The sequence below is a fragment of the Gossypium hirsutum genome, chromosome D09, assembly GCF_007990345.1.
Source record: "Gossypium hirsutum isolate 1008001.06 chromosome D09, Gossypium_hirsutum_v2.1, whole genome shotgun sequence".
Classification (NCBI taxonomy): Eukaryota; Viridiplantae; Streptophyta; class Magnoliopsida; order Malvales; family Malvaceae; genus Gossypium; species Gossypium hirsutum.
The window spans coordinates 48,841,864-48,862,180 of NC_053445.1; the positions used below are offsets into that span (position 1 = coordinate 48,841,864).

Here is a 20,317-nt window from a genome sequence, read left to right on the forward strand (position 1 = left end):
GATTGAAATCGGATTGGATTGGAGATTAGAGTAAAAAAAACATTAATTTATTTGTGAATTAATATAAATAGATTGAATCAAATTTTATAATTTTTTAAATGAAAGTTGAATAAAAAAAATCAGTGACTTGATAATCAAATTATAATTTAAAAATACAATACATAGTAAAAAGTTTTAACTGGAAAATTGTATTTAAAAAAATGTATATATGTGGTCCAAGAATTTTAAGTATTTCACAATATTGCCATTATTAAAAAGCTTGTAAAGAAGTAATTTTGTTTGGGTAAAATTTTTGAAATATCATCCTGTATGTGTGGAAAATTAATTTATAATTACATGAAAAATAAATATACTCGTTAATTTTAAAATATAAATACATTGAGACGTAGCGAGTAGTAATAATGTTGATATAGAGGGAAGTATTGCTCTCTCACTTCCAATTTCAAGTAATACCACCAAATTAAAAATCAGCAGTGCCCTCTTCTATAAGCTTATAGACCTTTCCCTGGGGTCCACCTTGTCTGAAAAACTCAAGAACACACTGTTAGAGTACATAAATAAATAAATGCTTACTTCAAAGATTAAGAGAGAGAGAATATGAATGAATGGCCATAACATTAATGCATTCATACATTGTCGAAAATGGTGGCATCTTCTTTAGCTTTCACGTTGCTTACAATTAATGAATGTAGAATATATTCTATACTAAGTTAGTGAGAGGGGAGGTGATTATTACTGCTTACAAATGAAAATTAGTGAAAAGAAGGGCCTTTTAGTTAAAAAAAGGGTCGGTCCAAGTCTAAGACCCCACCAGGATTTTAAACAGCTAAAAGCATTTAATAATTGCGACAAGGGAATTGTGAAACCTCGAGTGCACGTATGCATTTTTGGATGCTAAATTATGGTTATATATCCTCCTCCTCTCTACTCCCCACGCAATCATTCATTCTCTCCTTTTTCATTTTTTATCCGAAGCCAATACCCCCAGAATTTTCACAAACGAAATGCGACCGCAGCCGCAGGCGACCGGTGAGCGCCTGGTGCGGTTGTCCCCGCAGCTTTCGTCAGGGGAACCAGAAATGTCTTCCACTTCAACGTCTACGTGTAGCCCCCATACTTGCAGGTGGCGGTCTTACCCAAAATCGAATGACTTGGAAGCTAATGTAGCCACGGTGTTGATCATTCTCTTTTGTGGTTTAATATGTTCTTTGGCTCTTAACGCCGCCATCCGCTGCTTCTTGCGTGGCAGTGAGGGCCGCCGCCCGCGTCATTTCCGCAACGACATTGCGGAAGCAGATGAAGAAGTTGAGCAGAGAAAGCCCGTGGGGGAGGCAGGTGCGGCACTCATGGTGGCGGCTCCGACGCTGGTTTACACGAGCGGGATGAAGTTGGCGGGAGCGGAAGCTGAATGCGCGATTTGCTTGTCTGAATTCGTGGAGGGAGAGGGAATTCAAGTGTTGGCAAAGTGTAACCATGGATTCCATGTACAATGCATCCAGCGGTGGTTATCTTCCCGCTCATCTTGTCCTACTTGCCGCTGTAGTTGTCTTTCCCCACCGCCGTTATCGGAAGAAACCACAAACAACAGTTCACAATCGACGATGCCGGAGCCGGAGCCATAGCATATATCTTTCGCTGCTCTTCACAGCGTATGCATGTAAACTGTTACATTTAACAACAGTACAAATGATCGTTGGTTGAGCATAAGCAATATTCCTATCATTTATTCTTCATATTGGAGATAATTTTGGCATCTACATATTAGAGCTGCCGTTATTCCCTTTTATCTTTTCAAGGGAGAAGCTCTTCCGTTCTTGTTTTTATTTATTTATAAAGCTCGAATTCCAAATTTTATTCTTCCCTCAATTTGTAATCTACCCAAAGAATAATTAGTTTTTAAACAATCGATTTTAATTTTTTTTAGACCAGATCCAAAAGATTTAAATAAATGATAAACTATAAAAATAATTATTTTTGTTTGCCTCAGATTACATTTTAGTCACTTATGTTTAAAAAATTACGTTTTAGTCACTTACATTATCATTTTGTTATGAAGTAATTACTCTGTCGTTAAGCTCCGCTACCTCCCTAACAACAATCCTACGTGATAGTCCAAATGAGTTTTAAATGCCAACTTTGTTGTTCAATTGGGATGAGAATAATTTTTCCATCAAAATGAAAAAGAAAACTAAAAGAAAAAAGAGACAAACGATTTTTTTTTTCATTTCAAAATGTTATTAATTTAAAATTTTTATTTAATTAAATTTATTTAATTAAAAACCTATTCTCATCTCAATTGGACATTTAAGTTGGCATTTAAAACCCATCTGGACTGCCATATAAGATTGCCAATAAGGAGGTAATGGAGCTTAACAGTAGAGTGACCACTTCGTAACAAAACAATTGCGTAAGTGACTAAAATGTAACATTTCAAACATAAATAACTAAAATGTAATCTGAAATAAACAAAAGTGTCTATTTTTATAGTTTACCCTTAAATAAAATACAAATGTCTTATGGCTGCTTTTTTCTTGTCCTCCTTGTATGTAAGAGGCTTTTTTTTTTGTTTCTACTTCCCACATTTACTTTTTGTTTATTAATTGAGCTAAATTAGTTATATATATATGATAGAAAAAAAAGTTAATTAACGGAATAGGTTGATTTTTTAAAAATTTAAGGAAATAGACAAATTTTAAAAGGTGTGTGAACTGGACGCGTTTTTCCGATATATTAGCAGAAAGTTCGTCTAACTAGATGAGTTTTCACACTCTCTAAAAATGATTTATTTCCTCGATTTAAAAAAAAACTACCTATTTAACTCGTTAACAGACTTTTTTTTTTTTAATATATGGCCTATTTAACCTATTAATTCTTGAATATCTAAGGAAACTGAAAAGCAGTTGATACAAAAAATGATGACAGCTTGGTCTACCATGCCTTTGGTATTTTTCTGGACCTGAAACTTTTACGTTATTGGGCTTTGTGGCTGAACTTTTACATGATGAGCCCAATAAGGTAATAATAAATGTTCAGATATTTTTAATTTTTTTAGTTTAATAATTTTATAATACAATCAATCTTCTCTATAATAACTCCATTTGTCTGTTAATATTTTGTCTATAATAGTGAGAATTGTTGTAAACTTACCATATAATTCATATCATAAATTTCCATCAAATAAAGAAAGTAAAACTTATGTTCGAAAAAGAAAGTAAGACTCAAATCAATAAAATAAAAAGACGTATAACATGTGCATACGTTCTTGTTTTTATGCATTTTTTTATTATACATTCTTTCACTTGATTAATTATGAAATCTTTTTAACAAGTTCAATTAATCAATATGCGTTATCAAGTTAAATTGATTAATTTATGATGAGTTATTAAATTCAAATAATCAATTTATGAGTTTTAAACGTTTCAATTTCATAGTAGAATGTTTAATTAAAGAACTTAATAGTGTATCGAATTGATATTTTTAGTTTTGCTCATAGAATATTATTTTTATTTAATAAAATATTACCAATAGATTTAATAAAATATTTTATTGAAATAATATTTTAATTTAGTAAATTATAATAAAGAATGTACTTTAAAACTATGAAGGTTACTATTAAGTGAAAATATGATATAGAAGATTAAAATAAAACAAAATAAATTAAATCTACTAAAAATTTGGTTGTTATAACAAAATGTTGTTATAAGTGGTTGCTATCCGAGTTTTAATTTAACTCTAACAACACAAATTTAAATGGGCTTAAGCTATTTTCTCTCCTATTAAAAATTGAAGAGTTGATTAGTTGATTGGAATGGAGAGTATATAAAACAGTTTTATACTATAACTACATCTAGATTGAAGTTAAAACCTTTATTTTTATACCTCTTATTATTTCACATTCTTAGCAAGTAGCTTTTAGCAAATGCGAAAATTCTTTTGAGTCTAGCCATTCTCAAACCGAACTTTGTGACCAAGAGAGTCGAATCGGAAATATTGGTGATCTTGGAAATTATTCAGTTCGCCGAGCAACTTCATCCACTGATTCTGCAATGGGTAATATTGATAATTTGCAACAATTAGCCATTCTGAAGAATTATATGAATGACGGTGGTGATCTCGGTGGAACAACCAGTGTGAATGCTAGAGCCTACCAGCCTCTGCAACAATCAAATTCTGAAAAACTTCGGAACTGAAACTGGAATCAGAATTAGGAGCCGTGGACCTCAGCAACGGCCAAGTCCAGACAACGCTGTAAATCAGGGTACTGCTCCAAGAAGAAGACGCTTGCAAACAGAACTTTCTACTGGGCCAATGAAGGTGTCTGCAGGCTGTGCTGATGATGACAAAGTGAGAAGTGGCAGCCTTGGTGAAGAAGAAGTTCAATCTGCTTTAACTGAGGTAGGGTAACCAGGAATAGCTAATATTGAAGTGTATTTATCTTACCTTTCTCTGCGTTTTGGATAAGATCGAGTATACTGTAGGTTAATTGAATTATATCTTTCAATGCTTGCAATGCAGGTCACAGAAGCAGAAGCTACAGGAGAGACTTCTAGCTCTGATGAGTCGGATAACGAGAATGAACCATTCAAGTTCGATGGCAGCGGGGGTATTGCTGAAGAATCTTCTACTAAACCGAGACAGAGGGTAAAACAAGATGGTGAGCAAGGTAGCGGCCAAATGGGTCCATCAGTGCCATCAAAGGCAGCTCCCACGCATCATCATCATCGCTCGAGCACCCTATTATTTCTTGCTGTTATCATTATGACTATTGTGATCGTTCTTGTCATGGGGAATATGGAGATAACTTATATCTTAAGTTATTCTGGATGATGTTGACACGGGCTGCAGGTAGGTTATCCATTTCCCACTGTAGGCAATTACAGTATAAAATAAGTACCCAATGGGCCTTTTCTTACTACTTTAGCTTGAAGTTGTTTTTATAATAAGAGGGGAGAAGGTTAGAGGAATCATAGATGAGGTCAAATCGATAAAATTTTTAGTTTTTTTTCCTTATTTAATTGGTTGAATTAGTTAAACCAAATAAGATTCTAAATATTTAAAAACAATTTAAATTTTAAATAAATATTACATATATTGATGAATTAATATATGTTATTTCCTTGTACTATTTTAGCTTATATATGAAAAAAAATTATTTAAAAAAAGACCTTAAATCTAGTTAATACTTTTAAATGGGTGCGTGATATTAAGGTCAATTCGGTTTTACTTTTTGTTCTTCCCTATTACTTGTTTTGTTATTTTATTTAGATAGATAAATTTGATGTTTATTACACTTAAATAACACTTTTATTTTTTAAATTTGTATACAAATAAACTCTTAATCTTTTAACATATATTTATAATATATATAAAAATACGAGTTTAAAAAAACTTTTAGACCGACAAAAACATTTTTTATTTTCTACTATATTACTAAATTGACATTTAAAAATATTTATATTTTAATTTAGAATTATTAGTTATAACTCTATTTAAAAATAAATTTTGATAATTTTATTAACTCTAAAATAGAGTTATAACTTGAATAAAGTCCAAGCACCGTCATCACCTTGTATAAAAAAAACATACTCATTACCAATAAGTCAAAATAACTAATAATTAAGGTTAAAATATTATTTTTAAAAATTCTGATTTTTTAATTTTTATAAGTAATTTTTTATTTATTTTCATACTCCTTAATGTAATAAAATAAGACTATAACTTGAATAGAAGTTTAAGTATATAAATATATATTGATTTTATCTTTTAATTATTATTTAATTAGTGTTAGACTTATATATCAATTAAAATTTAAGTTTAGATCTATAAATAATATCCATAAGTTGTATCTAAAAAGGTCAACAATACAAAAAATGAAAATTATTAGCATTAATAAATAAAAAAATATCTCAAAAAGGAGTATTCAAACTACAATGGCGCTAAGTGAGACATGTAAAATTATTTTAATTGATGATGACATAATATAATATATATTTTTTTAAATTATCGGTTGTTGAAGTATTCTTTTGTACTTTTTTTTATCTTATTATTATTATTATTATTATTAAAATACATAAAGTTATAAATAAATGAGAGAGATTGAATAAATAAAAAAATCACATATAAAATTTCAATAATTATTTTTCAATCACTTTTTACTATAGTTTTTAAATTTCTAAATTATTTTCAACTTCTTTTACTTATAAAATATTATTTATCTTAAATAATAGTTACATTAAATATGTGATATATGTGATATATTATTTATTTTTAATTTATAAAAACTAAAATTCACCAACAAGTGAGAAGGAAATCTAATTTAAATAAAGTTGTAACCTTTTAAATTTAATTAATTCTTAATATAAATTAATCATTTCAAAAGAAAATTTATTTAATACAAATAAAAAAAATTTGAACTAAAATAATCACCCAATATATAGTTTAATATTTTAACCTCATTATTTTCTAACATTAATTTCATTATAAGTTTTTATCATATTTACTTTTTTTTATATATAATGATTAAAACTACCCATAATTCCTCCCCAACCCTTTAAATAAGAGAATAATTCACTCCAACGCATTCAAACTTACGTCTTCCTATACTGACAACAATATCGATACCAATCAAATTAAAACTTAATTCACAATATTTTAACCTCATTATTTGTATAAATACTAAGCATGTTGAGAAAGTTCCATCGGAGAAATGATGTGGCAGAACAACCAAATTACTTTCTTTTTATCATATCATATACTGCACAAAGTAATAAATAATTAATTGCACAATCAATGAATGGAGAAGATGATAAGGATGAGTTCATGAGCCATCCATTTTATATATAAATAATTATCATTACATAAAACAAAACACTGTATACTTTCATGTGGGCTCGTCTTCAGTCTCCAGGTGGAGGGAACTCCTCATTTCAACCCACCACCACCACCACCGCCACTCTGGTAACTTTTAAGCCCTGTTGCCGCCGCCCCCTCCCCCTCCAGTAATCAGAAGCTTTTTCTTCACTAACACACCCAAATTTTTGTTTCTTTAGCTGTCTTGAAGTGAACTTCAGTTTTGGCCAGAGACTGATATAACAACAAGTGTTGGAAAAGAGATGATTCAGGTGGCAGTAGTGGCGGGGTTGATGGAGGAGTACACGGTGCTGTTGGCAAGGCTGCTTGAGCAGATGTTACATGAAGCTCCTTTTCCAAGGCGAATGCGTTTCCTTATCCTTCGTAGTCTTCCTTTTGTTTACTCCACTCCCCTTCTGATCCCATCCCCTACTTAAACCCCTGTTTTTTTTCCCCATATGCAGATTTCTGTTATATGTACATTCTCTGGAGCTCTGTTTGCTTCATCTATGTAATATAAATTCCATTCCAACTTGCTTGCTTTTCTCGGTAGATTCAATTTGATGAACTCTGTTTTCACATTCAGTGATTCAACCATGCTTTTATCCTTGTTTCTGGTTGGTCTCAAAATGTTCAACAAAATCGCCAAAAAGGGTTGTTTCAATGAAAAGGTGGAGACCAAATTACTAGCATGGTTGCCTTGCCATATGGCACTATTTCTACTTGCATGTAATTTGTGTAGTTTTCAGTAGGTGTCCTTTCTGTTTGTCTGAATCTACTTCAATTTTTTAGTGGATGTATGTTTGAATGTTTTCAATTTCAATTTCAATAAATATCTTAGTTTTCGATTGCATCGAACCCATATAATAAATTTAAAAACCTAGTAATTAAAGGAATTTTTATAAGGGTGAATCAAGTCCGAATACGATGTTATTTCATCATTAGTATTTGTTTAGTACAATTATTGGGAACGGCCAGACTTTTTCTTGCCATAAATCTGAAAGGATAAGCCATTGGACCACTCTCTGTAACATCACATCACCCACATATATTTTCTTGTTTTTTATGTATGGATGTAGACTTGTGATTTTTATTTTGGGATATTTTTGTGATTGAACATGGGATTGATAAAGAGATATGGTGGGGGGGAATGTTTGTCTTTTTTGTTAATGTACAGATAGATGCCGAGATGATTTACTTAAACGTAAAATTCGAATTTAAGTTTCAATTTTTCTCAAATAAATAAAACAATTAATTTACCTTTACCTTTCAAGTAATTTTTTTATAACCAATATATCTTTTTTTATTATCTATTTTTACCTTTTGAAATTATCATTTTTTTTTGAAATTTTCGGATTGGGCTTTATTATGAAAATAAATACATATTGTTCTAGTCTGAAATCAAAACCAAATATAGTGACCATATTATTATTATTTTTTTGAAATTATCATTATTTTTATATCCTTTTTATAATTTATAAAAATTGTTTTTCTTAAATATAGTGACTATCCTTCTCAACTCGTATAAACTTAACATCTTTACTTGTTAACAATTTGGGAATTCCATCACTTTTTAACTAATGGCTCCCATCCAGTAAATTGGAATGTGGGTCGTGATTTGAATATCAATAACATTCTTTGCCTTAAACAATAGGTAACGTGGACCCTCAGAGTATAAGAGCTCTCATCTCACTTTAAATGATTCTATGGTATGATTTATATTTTTGAATGTGATGCTCTGATCCTATCAAACATGCTATGCTTTGATAGCATAAATTCGAAGCTTTTAACCAAACAATAATAGTTGTAAAGTTGCATTTTAACCCCATAAAATAACAATGTTGCACAAGAGACCATTCGGTAATGTTGACATCATTCACAGTACTCACTAACATGGGAGGCCCCGACCAAGGCATGAAATGCCTAAACGATTAATGTGTTAATTATTGCTATCACAATTCATCGAGTTGTAATTTGGAATTAGCTTAATTTGAATATAATGTATGTATCATTTGTTCTATATTATTTGGAGTTTTTATCAAGAGGTTCATTGAGTTGTTTCAAGGCTTTCCTTATCTATTCTCAATTCTTTTCACCATTGTTTCTCTTTTCCTTTTTGCTCTTTTTTGGTATAATAAACATCCCATTTCAAGATTTGGGACACTTCATGAATAATCTTGAGTAGTGGTCAAAGAAACAAAATTTTGTGATTATCCTAAATTGGAGTGGTGAGAGTGCAATTTTTTCGTATTATGTGGTGAGGTTACCATTTAATTCTAAATTTAGTATTTTGGATTTTTTATTAGGTTTTTGTTTGACATTCTAGTCAGGTGTTGTAGTTGCTTTTCATTAATGGTTCGTTGATATGTCTTTAAGAATTCATGTCTTAACATTGAAGTGGAGATTGATAGTCTTTTCAGTTTAGATATTTTACAAACATTGATGGTTTAGTGTCGAACTTTTGATAATTAATGAAATTAAATCTTTATGTTTTGAGTTAGTGATTATCAAGTTTAGGTATGTTTTGAAATTGAACAATCAAGTTAGCGATTGTGTCTAGATACCGACAATAGCCTACTATTTGTATCAATTTATAATTATGTACGGATAATTTACTTTATAAATGATTAAATGAGCGCACTTTTTTAATGTGATACTTTTTTTACAAAATAAAAAAGAAAATTTTGTCATCTTGTTTCTTTCATGTTGTAAAATTTTAAGCTAATCAAAACTAATTCAAAATAAAATTAACTGTACAAGAGACAATATTTAACATTGGTCTAAAAAATAATAAAAATCACTTTAAGAAGAAGGTTAATTCAACCAAACGATTTCTTATCATTCAGATTCTAAATTGATTTTCAATATTTAAAAAAGTTCTGATTGAATATTTAAAAATATTAATATTGTATCAATCAAGTACTTTTCTCAACTTAACCATCATTTTAGATGTTAAATGTCAGCTCAAATTTGACCCGAAATATGTTTATAGTACCACCCGAACAAATATTTAAGATCTAAATTGATGGAAAATATTCGAGTAACACAATTTAATGATTTAATTACAACTTTTTCAAGTTTAAATTATAAACCCTTCCTCGCTTTAGCTAGGGTCCATGGAGTTGAAAGTAGAAGGATTAAAAATTATGATACGTTATAAATTAAAGGGACAGTGTTGCTGTTTTGTCGTTTTTATGATCTCAGAAATGTGTGTTGATGGCTCAGAGTATAAATGTGGCTTTCCCCATTTTCGGATAAACGAATTATGCATCCAATTGCAATCAAAAAATTGTCACCGATTTAAACACGTATATAAAAGAAGGCATCTCATCTTGTTGAAGCATTTAGTGACGAAAAGTTGTCGCCGAATAAACTACACTGGCATAAACCACATGGATAACATTCTTTGAGAGACATGAACATAAAATACATAACTACAAGTAGGCTATGACTAGGACAAGCACCATTCATAATATATATATATATATGATCAGGGTTGAGGTATCTAAACTAGATGAGTCGAGTTCAAGCTATAATAACGTCACATTAAATTTGGGGGTTAATGAATTTTTAAAAAAATTGAGATTAATTAATTTTTTTTAAAAATTAACGAAATTTTTAAAAAAAATATAGGATTTAATTAAAATTTAAAAAACTTAATCACAGTTTTAAAATTTTGAGGGTCAAGGCCCTAATCCAAATTCAAAATTAGGAACTTTAAAGCTCAATTCGAATTCAATAGTGTTCCATTTTTTATTTGACAAAAATATTGAGTATTTGAGTTTGCTCCATAAACTCTTCAATTTTGATTCACATATATTTTGTTTCAATTTATTTTATAGTACGTAGGATTTTACTCGAAGAGTAATACATTATTAACCTCTTTATATAAGATATTATATTTGAGTTTAGCTCATTCGTTAAATTGCAAACTTACTTCTATACAAAATATAAATTACTCTCCCACTAGAACTTTTCCCTTAAAAGTTTAGTCAAAAACTGAACCACGATCAACATACTTACAACAATTTGCATTAAAATAAATTCATAATAAAACAAGATAAGTGCTTTCTTAATGAATTTCTAATTTTTTGAATTCTACTCAATTGAATGAACCGATAGAGATCTTCTTGGTGTAATCACTTCTACAAATCAAATCTTTTCAAATAAGAAAACACAATCACATTGAATATATTCAAAATATCCTTTCTTGACTTGATTTTCTCCGGATTTCAACTTCATCAAAATGCTCTAAGAGTTGTGATACCAACAAAATTTGACAAGTTACAATGATCCATTATATACCAACTAAATTGCAATTAGAGTTACATGACACATGTAATTACCACTAGGATTATATCTCATACAAGTATTCAAATATATTTTTTAAAAACATGCACGAATATATATATATATATATAAAGGACTTAACATGGTTAGATGTAAATTTTGGAAGAATCTATATAATTATCAGTGCATATGTTCACTCTGTCAGATATTATTAAAAATCATGGACTGATATTTTTATGACTACTATTCCACTAGGCAATAGTATTCCTTTCTGTAGGTTTGCATGACATCTATAGCTTGTGAGGCTTTACTTATAAAATGGAAAAACAAAAAAAAAACAATGTGCTAGGGAATCAAACTTTGTTAGGTTTTTCTAAATTGAATATTGCTGCATGTATGCTGTATACCCTTTATATTTTTCTAAAAGATGGTGGGTACACAAGATTTTAGGAATATATGTTCCCTTTGCATCAAAATTCAGGCTCATCCATATCCCGAATCCATCTCATATTCTTTTTTTAATAATGTTATTGTTGCTATTACCGTCAACTATGATAGACTCGATTCAATCGAAAAGACGTTTGATTTAAATCCATCGAGCATGAGAGTTTGATACTATTCCTTCTCAAAAGGTTCCAACATTATTATAGTTTTGAAATATACGTGTGAAGTACATGTGAAATATGACGCCCTCCCCCAACATAGATATATAAGCACAACAAATGGTTATTTCTTTTTTATAGTATTGGATTTCTTTCATATTATAGCGAGAGATTTGGAAGTCATCAAGGGAGGCCACTGCAAATGCCATAAAGGGAATACTTGTGCTGGGATTGTGTTATTCCATCGGTTTCTCTTCATCTTTTACTTTGTGATATCTATCAATGGCTAACTTAATAGAGAGAGCATTTGGGACAATTATAGCAGCCATCGCGCACAGTTTCTTTGGCTACCGAGACAACAAAAAAGGGGTCAGCAACACCAATTACTACCACAAGAAGCCAAATAAGGGTCAACCACTTTCTTTGCAGGTTCCTTTTCATCCCCCCTCCGAAGTAAATATGTTTTGTTTTCTTGTCCATCTTAAGTTACTTGTCTTGCTTGCCTTCACCTTTCACCATCATCTTCCCAAACTTTCCCTTCCATTTTAATGATTCCATTTGATAGGGCGGGTGTTATTTGGATTGATTTTAGGTTGGACACTTACACATGATATAAGATTCCAGATTTTATTATATTATTAAAGTTTATATAGTATCTGAGTTTTTTTGTCTTAATTAAGTACTTATGTTTAATTTTACGAGAGCACACATGTTAGATATTCATCAGGCCACATGTTGCCATTTGGTTTGAGTACCAAATTGAATATCGAAGCCAATCTCAAGTAACAGATTGAAACAAAACAAAAAACTAAGTACCTATTGAACATTGAAGCCAAACTCAAATAATTGATATATTCATCTTATATTGTTAATATCTCTTTCAAGTTTGTCGTATGATCTCATATTGGTTAAATCTTTATATTCAAGTATTAAATCTCGTCCTTTGCCATCAATTGATTTTTTAAATCAGGAGTTTAATATTCGTAATATATGTTGTTTTATACAAATATGTATATATATATATATATACCATAAGAGTGAGCGGAAAGATTTCATATACCCAAGATTTCAACTCCAAACTTACAAAATGTCACCTGGTCTTAAACCTTCATGCTATGTTTCATGTCATAGCGAAATGTTTGAAGCACAAGTTTAATTTGAACAATCAATTCATTAATCTTCGATTATACCATCTTTTATGTTGCAAAAAACCTTACATTTGAGTTAAACACAGCAGCTAAATAACCTTTAGTGAAGGTATAGTGTCCTAGGACAAGCTCCCAGTACAGCATTTTTGTTGGCCAATCTGATGGCTTAGAATCATATTTATTGTACCAACTTTTTATGGTTTCTACTCTTTAGAAATAGAAGAAATGATAGCAAAAATATTAAAATTTGAATGTTATCTTATAAGAATAAGTGCATAAAGAATCTGCAAACAAATAAGTTTAAAAATAAAAAAGACCCAACATGGTATTTCTTAGTGCCTTGGGTTTCCTCTAACTGGATGAAGCATAAAGGGAGTTAAAAAAGAAGGAACAAAGGAATAAGAAGAAAGCTGAAGAGAATTTGTGAATAAATTAGGGTTACAAATTACAATACAAGTTGATATGGTTTTTTTACAGACAGTGGATCTGAAAGTGAGGATGTGCTGCATTGGTTGTGAGAGAGTAGTCAAAAGAGCCATTTACAAGCTTAGAGGTATATACCTGGACTTTGCTTCTGCTTCAATTTCTATTTATTTCGGTATCAAAAGAAAAAAAAGAATCACACGTGTCCAAATACAATTCCTTTTTTACTTTATTATTATTATTATATAACAACGGTAGAATTTCAATTTTAATCCTTATACAATGCTCAAATTTGAATTTTAATATTTATGTTTTAATTGTTGACATAATTTGGTACCTAAGTTTTGATCACGTCATTAGTTAGTCTAAATGTTTTATTTTTTGTGTCAAAAAACACAGCCTTTTACTCTCTCTCTTTTTTTTTTTGAGATTATATAACAATGATTAAATATCAGTTTTGGTGTCTATATTATGCTGAAAATTGAAATTTAAACTCTATATTCTAGTTTTTGACATAATTTGATATCTCAATTTTTATAACGTCATTAGTTGATCTAAATACTTTTTCAATTTAAAATGTTTACGTGAATTTTTAATAATTGTTAACACTGTTACAATTCTTTGTTAATTTAAATCCATCACAATGTTATTTGTTTTTACATGGCTATCAAATGAACATTTTAATTTAATTTTAATATGTCATACTAATGAATTTAACAGAAAAAATTTTAACGTAATAACTGGACCTAAATTTTTAAATTTGAAAAATAAAGAAACTAAATTCCTAAAAGTAAAAATATAAAAATAAAATTTCAAATATATGAAAAATATAAAAAACTTTCAAAATTTTGCTTTATAATTTAATAAAAAAAATAACCCAACGCGAAGGATAAATCCATTTAACGGATTGCAAGTTTATATACTAAATCGTTAACCTTTTTCACTGCAGAAAATTGTTAAAAATTTTAACATACAAAATTGGATTGCTTAAATTTCCTCCGATTTGTCATGGATTTAATAATGGTTAATTCGGTAATAATTAATTAAATATTTATAAATGAATAAATTGATTTAATTGTGGATTGTTTGTCCTAATTTCTAGATTTTTTTTATCAATTCCAAACTGTTCCTACTTTTAACCATTCAATTCCTTATTCGAATAAATACATGGATTAGTCTAATTCGATCTAGTTGGAACATCCATGTGATTCTGCGAATTGCTTTAAGATATTTAATAATTTTAATATTTTTATGGAGCCCAAAACTTTTTTCATTTCATGCTGACCGTCTGGCATAACATTTTCTATTTACCCTCGTTAATGAATGTTGTTTTAGGTGTGAATTCGGTGGAAGTTGACTTGAAGATGGGAAAAGTAACCGTGATCGGACACATCGATCGACACAAGGTGCTGAAACAGGTAAGGAGGTCAGGGAAAAGGGCCGAGTTCTGGCCCTACCCTAATCCCCCATTGTACTTCATCTCCTCCGGAGATTACTTCAGAGACACAACAAATGAGTTTAAAGAGAGTTATAATTACTACAAACATGGGTACAATCTCGGACATCGGCATGGGAATATCCCGGTAACTCACCGAGGTGATGATAAGATCAGCAACATGTTCAACGACGACAATGTTAATGCCGCCTGTTGTCTCATGTAGAAACCTGAGTATAAAACATTTTACTACCCACCCATTTCCATCATGTAATATAATTTGCATTTAATGTAATATTGAATATGCACTGTATATATAAATATTTCTACATATTTACCCTTTTTTTTGTTGTACATATTGTATTTTACTCCTTCCATTTAGAAAATAGGTAAATTAGTCAATATAGATTACATCAAAGAGTAAACCGGTCATTCTGTTAAAAAGTTTATTCATTTTTGTTATTAAAAATTAGTTCATGTACATCAAAATGAGGTACATGTAGCACGTCACATGTCATTGTCTAATTATTTCATCAACCACGTTAATTTTTAACAGTACAAATGAATAAAAATTTTAACGGAAAGGACCAATTGCACTTTAATCTAATTACAGGGATTAATTTATTCATTTTTTAAGTAAAATAAACAAAATCTAATTTAACTCTTAATATAAAAATTTTCATAATACTTTACCAGTAAAAACTCAAAACTCAATTTGTTATAGCATCTCAAGGGCTTATTTAAATTGAAAATTTTTAATTGTAATCGTATGAATTTTTTGCAATAGAGAGTCCTTGGATCATGCGATTTATTTTCCCTGTTTATGATGATTTATAGGAGATATGAAGTGATAAAATGCATTATTCTGCTGTGCATCATTTATCTTAAAGATTTGGAAGAATATTTTAATGAGATTTACTTTGATTGGGGCTTATAGATAGGAAATACAATCCTCTATGAATAGCACAACTTGAGAGCATCAAGTTTACTCAAAAGGAGTCTTCATTTTTTATGCATTTCTAAGACAAATGTTTTGCTGCGGAAGTTTATCTTACTTCTTATTCTATTTTTTTATATTTACATTTTGTCAAATCTTTTAATGCGATATTTTCGGTTTCAATTTGATAAATGTTATGCTTCAACTTTTAAATTTTCTGACACAAGTTGACACATTTACTTTTACCTTGCCATGTGGCACTATTTGTCAGAAAAAGTAATCTTTAAAGTAAAGCACCTATAATTAATTATACCAATTTTTACTTTAATCATAAACCCAAATTAAATTCGATTAAAAAACCAAAAATAACTTCTCTTCTTCACCCAAATTAAATATTAAGGGTTCTTCATCTCTCAAGAACACAACTCAGATCCTATAGATCTCTTTCTTTCTTTCCTTATTTTCTAAACTAGATATCTCTTGAAGACTAACAACAGTACCCCAACACCATCATTAGAGTAACCCATACCCAAAAAATCTAAAAACAATAGCCCAAAAATAGCAAAAAACTACATTCCGGGTTATGGTCATCACAAGAAAAAAATACATATATGTAATATAAAGAGATTTATGTGTAAATTAATATAAATATTCATAAACCTTTCTATAGCTAAAGGTGGTCTCTTTTCAAAGAGACACATAAGTACTTTTTAGTAATTTACATAGATAAAAAAAAATGAGAATTGAAATGAATCTGAGAAAAGGATACTGTAATCTCTTTTTCTTGTATGTCTCTAGATTTGTATTTTTCTTTTTTTGTGTCTCTAGATCTCATTTCGGTTTAAAATAAATCGTAGTGTCCTGAAAATAATGTTTTTTGATTATTCTGCACACGAAGGAGAAATATTTATTTTTAATGCCTTTACAAAATATCGATTTCGAATCCAATCTATGGGTTTCTTTGTTTTGATAGATTATTCTTCAAACTTTTGTTTGTTCCACAGAAGCTTACCTGATAGAAGTTTGTTGACATAAGTTGTCACTGGTTTAACATGGTTTGAAAAAAATACTAGTTAATACTTCATAGCTTATTTGTATGTTTATTTAGATGCTTAGATCTTTTTGCCATATTGAAGTGGTTCAGTTCCTATATATGAACACAATGCAACTAGTTATTGGACATCTCACCTGTAGGCTGGCTGTTAGTTACTACCTATGGTGGTTTAACCCTTTGTTTTTCCTATAGTATCTGAAACTGGGGAGAATATAGGTATATGATCCTTCAAGCACTGAAAGATGATCTTGTAAAAAGTTTGGATGTACCCATATTCAACACTTGTACCGGAGTCTAAGTAACATAGATTGCTAAATGTCCTCTTTGAGAATGGAAGTATGGTGTTTGTTATTTGATTGCAGTGTTAGAAACATCTCATCATGCTTTCTGGAGAATTATTTTGGGGTTAACTTCATAATCTCTACTATGAACAATATCTTGATGTGTGCTTTGATAGATCAAGTCTGAGCGGAAGCGAGAGTAGTTGCATCTCTAGATGTGTGGATCGATATATTGAGGCCACTAGTATCGTTGGCAGAGCTATTTTTGATGCATCTCGATGACATTTCTAACCAGAATGTATAAGCTTCTAAATTTTCGATGAATTGCTAAGGATGACTGATATTTTCTGAAAATTTTCCGGGGAATATTATACGTTGCATATTAATCTTTGATTTTGTACTTTACAGCTTACAACTATTTGACTATTATATGTTCTTTTGGCCTTTGGCCACAATGGTGTTTATGGACCGCCCCTTCTACAAGAGATTAAGCCTTGTCGATGGGGTAGAATGCTTATTTTTCTGACTCTTCATTGTCCTTGAAGTGTTCTTATTCAGCATTTCTGACACTTCTAATTCGAATCAATGACCATTCAAGCGATGTTTCATCCCATACTAGATTTTTGATCGAATTTCATGATATCCTATAACAGGCTTTTGCAATATTTATTTAATCTACCTGCGGATCAGTGCACAGAAAAGGAAAGCATTCCACGTGGTCAATACTAAGATGTAACAAAATCAAACTCCAATTACACGGGTTTTTTATAAAAATAATATAAAAAAATAAAAAATTATTAAAATGTTATAACTTTTTTTTATTTACCAAAATATATATAATTTTTTTTATTTACCAAAATATATATAATTTTTTTATTTACCAAAATATATATATTTTTTTTTATTTACCAAAATATATCAAAAAAACTAAAAAACAAAAAAAATAGAAAAAAAAACTTGAACTGATTTGACAACTCCCTAGGTGGAGAGAAGCAGGTTGGCGGCACCAAACAATGGAAGCAGGTTGGCGGCACCAGTTGAGGCAACCCTGTTGGCGGCACCACGCTTGAATTCAAGGGTGGTCGGTTGGTGGGGGGAAGGAGAGGGGAAGAAGAAGAAAGAAAGGAAGAAAGAAAAAGAAGGAAAAGGAAAGGAGAGGAAAGAAAGAAAAAGAAGGAAAGAAAAGGAAAGGGGAGGAAAGAAAGAAAAATAAGGAAATGAGAAGAGAAAAAAAAAAGAAGAAGAAGAGGGAAGGAAGGAAAAAAAGAAAATAAGGTATTTTTTATTATTAATTTAAGATTTTTATAATATTTGTGTGTTAAAAAATAATGTTAAGTACATTTTACATATTTTATTATTTTATTTAGGATATATAATTTTTGAGATATATTTAGCATGAAAAAATTCATGGTATATACATTATATGTTGATTAGGAATTTTTTTTATGAAATTGACTTAGGATGTTGAAATTATTTTTGTTAGGAAAATAACATTAAAAGTAAAATGATAAAGAAATATATTTAAGAAAACATAAAATACGAAAAGAAAAAACGAAAATTATATATTCACCGAAAGTAAGAAAATGCAAAAAAAATTATATCTTTAATAAATTTTAAACATAATGCACTGAAAAAGTATAAAATTATAAAATTTAAAATGACGATATTTTTTAAAATAATAAAATGCGGAGAGAAAAATACGAACAAATGGCCAAAATAATAGTGTATTACTAACTTTTTAAAAAATTGAGAAATAGTTAATACAAATATTTTAAAAAATGTAATGAAATAATATAAAGTAATAAAATAAAAAATAAAAATATTTTTATTGAAAGTAATAAAAATCGGGAAAAAATACGAGCAAATGGTAGGGTAAGGATTTTTTTCTTACACCAAATAAAAAACCCGTTTTTAGTATTTTTTTATTTTGGTAAATAAAAAATAGATATAATATTTTGGTATTTTTTTAATATTTTATTATTTTTGTTATGTTTTATTATGGGTTTTATACAAAAATAATATAAAAAATAAAAAATTACCAAAATATTATAATTTTTTTACTTACGAAAATATATATAATTTTTTATTTACCAAAATATATCAAAAAAAGTAAAAAATAAAAAAAACACACTAAATTAATAAATTAATTTTACACTAAATACACTAAATAATACGAGTAAATGGTAGGGATAATGGTTTTTTTACACTAAATTAATTTTAAAAACACACTAAATTAATAAATTTAAAAAATTATGTGAAATTATAAAATTAGAAATGAAGATATTTTTTAAAGTAATAAAATGCGGAGAAAAAAATACGAACAAATGGCCGAAGTAAGAGTTTTTTACTAACTTTTTTTTCAACTTGCAGGCATCGTAATGGCTTCATTGATTAGCACCAAAAGCCACATTCTGATGTTGTTAATAACGCGGTATGATTTATTATTTATTAATCACGGGTTCTATTTATTTAAAAAGGATAGACGTACAAAGAAATAATGTTATCATAAAATTTTTTCTGTAATTTAACACTATCAGGACTCGTACCGAGTTTTAAGGGGCCGTGTGAGTGTTTTGAAGAATACTCCGGATGCACGGTTGATGCCGTACTTAGAGCTAGCCGGATTTGGGTCCGTAGCACAGATCCGGTACACCGTCTTGCGCTTTGATTTATTATCTGCGCTAGTGGAACGGTGGCGCCCGGAGACCCACACTTTTCATTTTTTGTGCGGGGAGTGCACGGTGACCTTGGAGGATGTAGCGTTGCAACTTGGGCTCCCAATTGACGGGAGTCCCGTAACGGGATTATCTGCATTTACCGATCCGGATGCACTTTGCTATCAGCTTCTAGGAGACTCACCAGGGGACGGTGAGTCATATTTTTCGGGCTTACAATTTACATGGCTGAAAGCCAAGTATAGACAATTATCAGTGACAGCCACTGAATGCGAGTTGATGTGCGCTGCTCAAGTGTACATCATACATATCATAAGGGGAGAAATCATGCCTGATGCAAACAACGACAAGGTGCATTTGATGTACTTGCCCCTGTTAGCTGACTTGTCCAGTGTTAGCTCCTATAGCTGGGGCTCAGCCGTGCTAGCAGTCTTGTATCGAGAGCTTTGTCGGGCGACAGATCCGAAAGTTCGCGACATGGGCGGATGCGTCTCACTGCTGCAGTCCTAGGCGCTGTATCGGATGCCATTTTTGGCATCGGTTAGACACCAATCGTATGTTTATCCACTGCTGAACAGGTGATAAAATATAACTTCTCATTATTTGTAGTCATAATATATTGA

The 20,317-nt window shown here is 30.0% G+C and overlaps 4 protein-coding genes and 1 long non-coding RNA gene across 5 annotated transcripts; all 5 read left to right on the plus strand.

Annotated features, from left to right (window-relative positions):
* Positions 1-594: 594 nt before the first annotated feature.
* Positions 595-1,854, plus strand: LOC107890800 (RING-H2 finger protein ATL79). Its single transcript, XM_016815366.2, has one exon. It carries the CDS (start codon positions 1,005-1,007, stop codon positions 1,620-1,622), a length of 618 nt encoding a protein of 205 aa, XP_016670855.1. The 5' UTR covers positions 595-1,004; the 3' UTR covers positions 1,623-1,854.
* A 1,905-nt stretch (positions 1,855-3,759) lies between these two features.
* LOC107892845 (uncharacterized) lies at positions 3,760-5,183 on the plus strand. The gene is made up of 2 exons (XM_016817883.2): positions 3,760-4,395; positions 4,516-5,183. Exons 1-2 carry the CDS (start codon positions 4,135-4,137, stop codon positions 4,825-4,827), a joined length of 573 nt encoding a protein of 190 aa, XP_016673372.1. The 5' UTR covers positions 3,760-4,134; the 3' UTR covers positions 4,828-5,183.
* A 1,209-nt stretch (positions 5,184-6,392) lies between these two features.
* LOC107890801 (uncharacterized) lies at positions 6,393-7,381 on the plus strand. The gene is made up of 2 exons (XR_001682061.2): positions 6,393-6,957; positions 7,050-7,381. It is a non-coding gene; the product is annotated as an uncharacterized lncRNA (long non-coding RNA).
* A 4,470-nt stretch (positions 7,382-11,851) lies between these two features.
* On the plus strand, positions 11,852-15,090 carry LOC107890803 (heavy metal-associated isoprenylated plant protein 30). Its single transcript, XM_016815367.2, has 3 exons — positions 11,852-12,170; positions 13,367-13,442; positions 14,648-15,090. Exons 1-3 carry the CDS (start codon positions 12,024-12,026, stop codon positions 14,971-14,973), a joined length of 549 nt encoding a protein of 182 aa, XP_016670856.1. The 5' UTR covers positions 11,852-12,023; the 3' UTR covers positions 14,974-15,090.
* A 4,529-nt stretch (positions 15,091-19,619) lies between these two features.
* Positions 19,620-20,204, plus strand: LOC121220781 (protein MAIN-LIKE 2-like). Its single transcript, XM_041100246.1, has one exon. It carries the CDS (start codon positions 19,620-19,622, stop codon positions 20,202-20,204), a length of 585 nt encoding a protein of 194 aa, XP_040956180.1.
* Positions 20,205-20,317: the final 113 nt, after the last annotated feature.

Bases quoted from the DNA above. Each gene is read 5' to 3' on its own strand.
- LOC107890800 (XM_016815366.2), top strand. From the start codon at position 1,005: ATGCGACCGCAGCCGCAGGCGACCGGTGAGCGCCTGGTGCGGTTGTCC.
- LOC107892845 (XM_016817883.2), top strand. From the start codon at position 4,135: ATGCTAGAGCCTACCAGCCTCTGCAACAATCAAATTCTGAAAAACTTC. The intron at 4,396-4,515 runs GTAGGGTAACCA...CTTGCAATGCAG, and splicing joins TTCAATCTGCTTTAACTGAG to GTCACAGAAGCAGAAGCTAC.
- LOC107890803 (XM_016815367.2), top strand. From the start codon at position 12,024: ATGGCTAACTTAATAGAGAGAGCATTTGGGACAATTATAGCAGCCATC. The intron at 12,171-13,366 runs GTTCCTTTTCAT...GTTTTTTTACAG, and splicing joins GTCAACCACTTTCTTTGCAG to ACAGTGGATCTGAAAGTGAG. The intron at 13,443-14,647 runs GTATATACCTGG...ATGTTGTTTTAG, and splicing joins AGCCATTTACAAGCTTAGAG to GTGTGAATTCGGTGGAAGTT.
- LOC121220781 (XM_041100246.1), top strand. From the start codon at position 19,620: ATGCCGTACTTAGAGCTAGCCGGATTTGGGTCCGTAGCACAGATCCGG.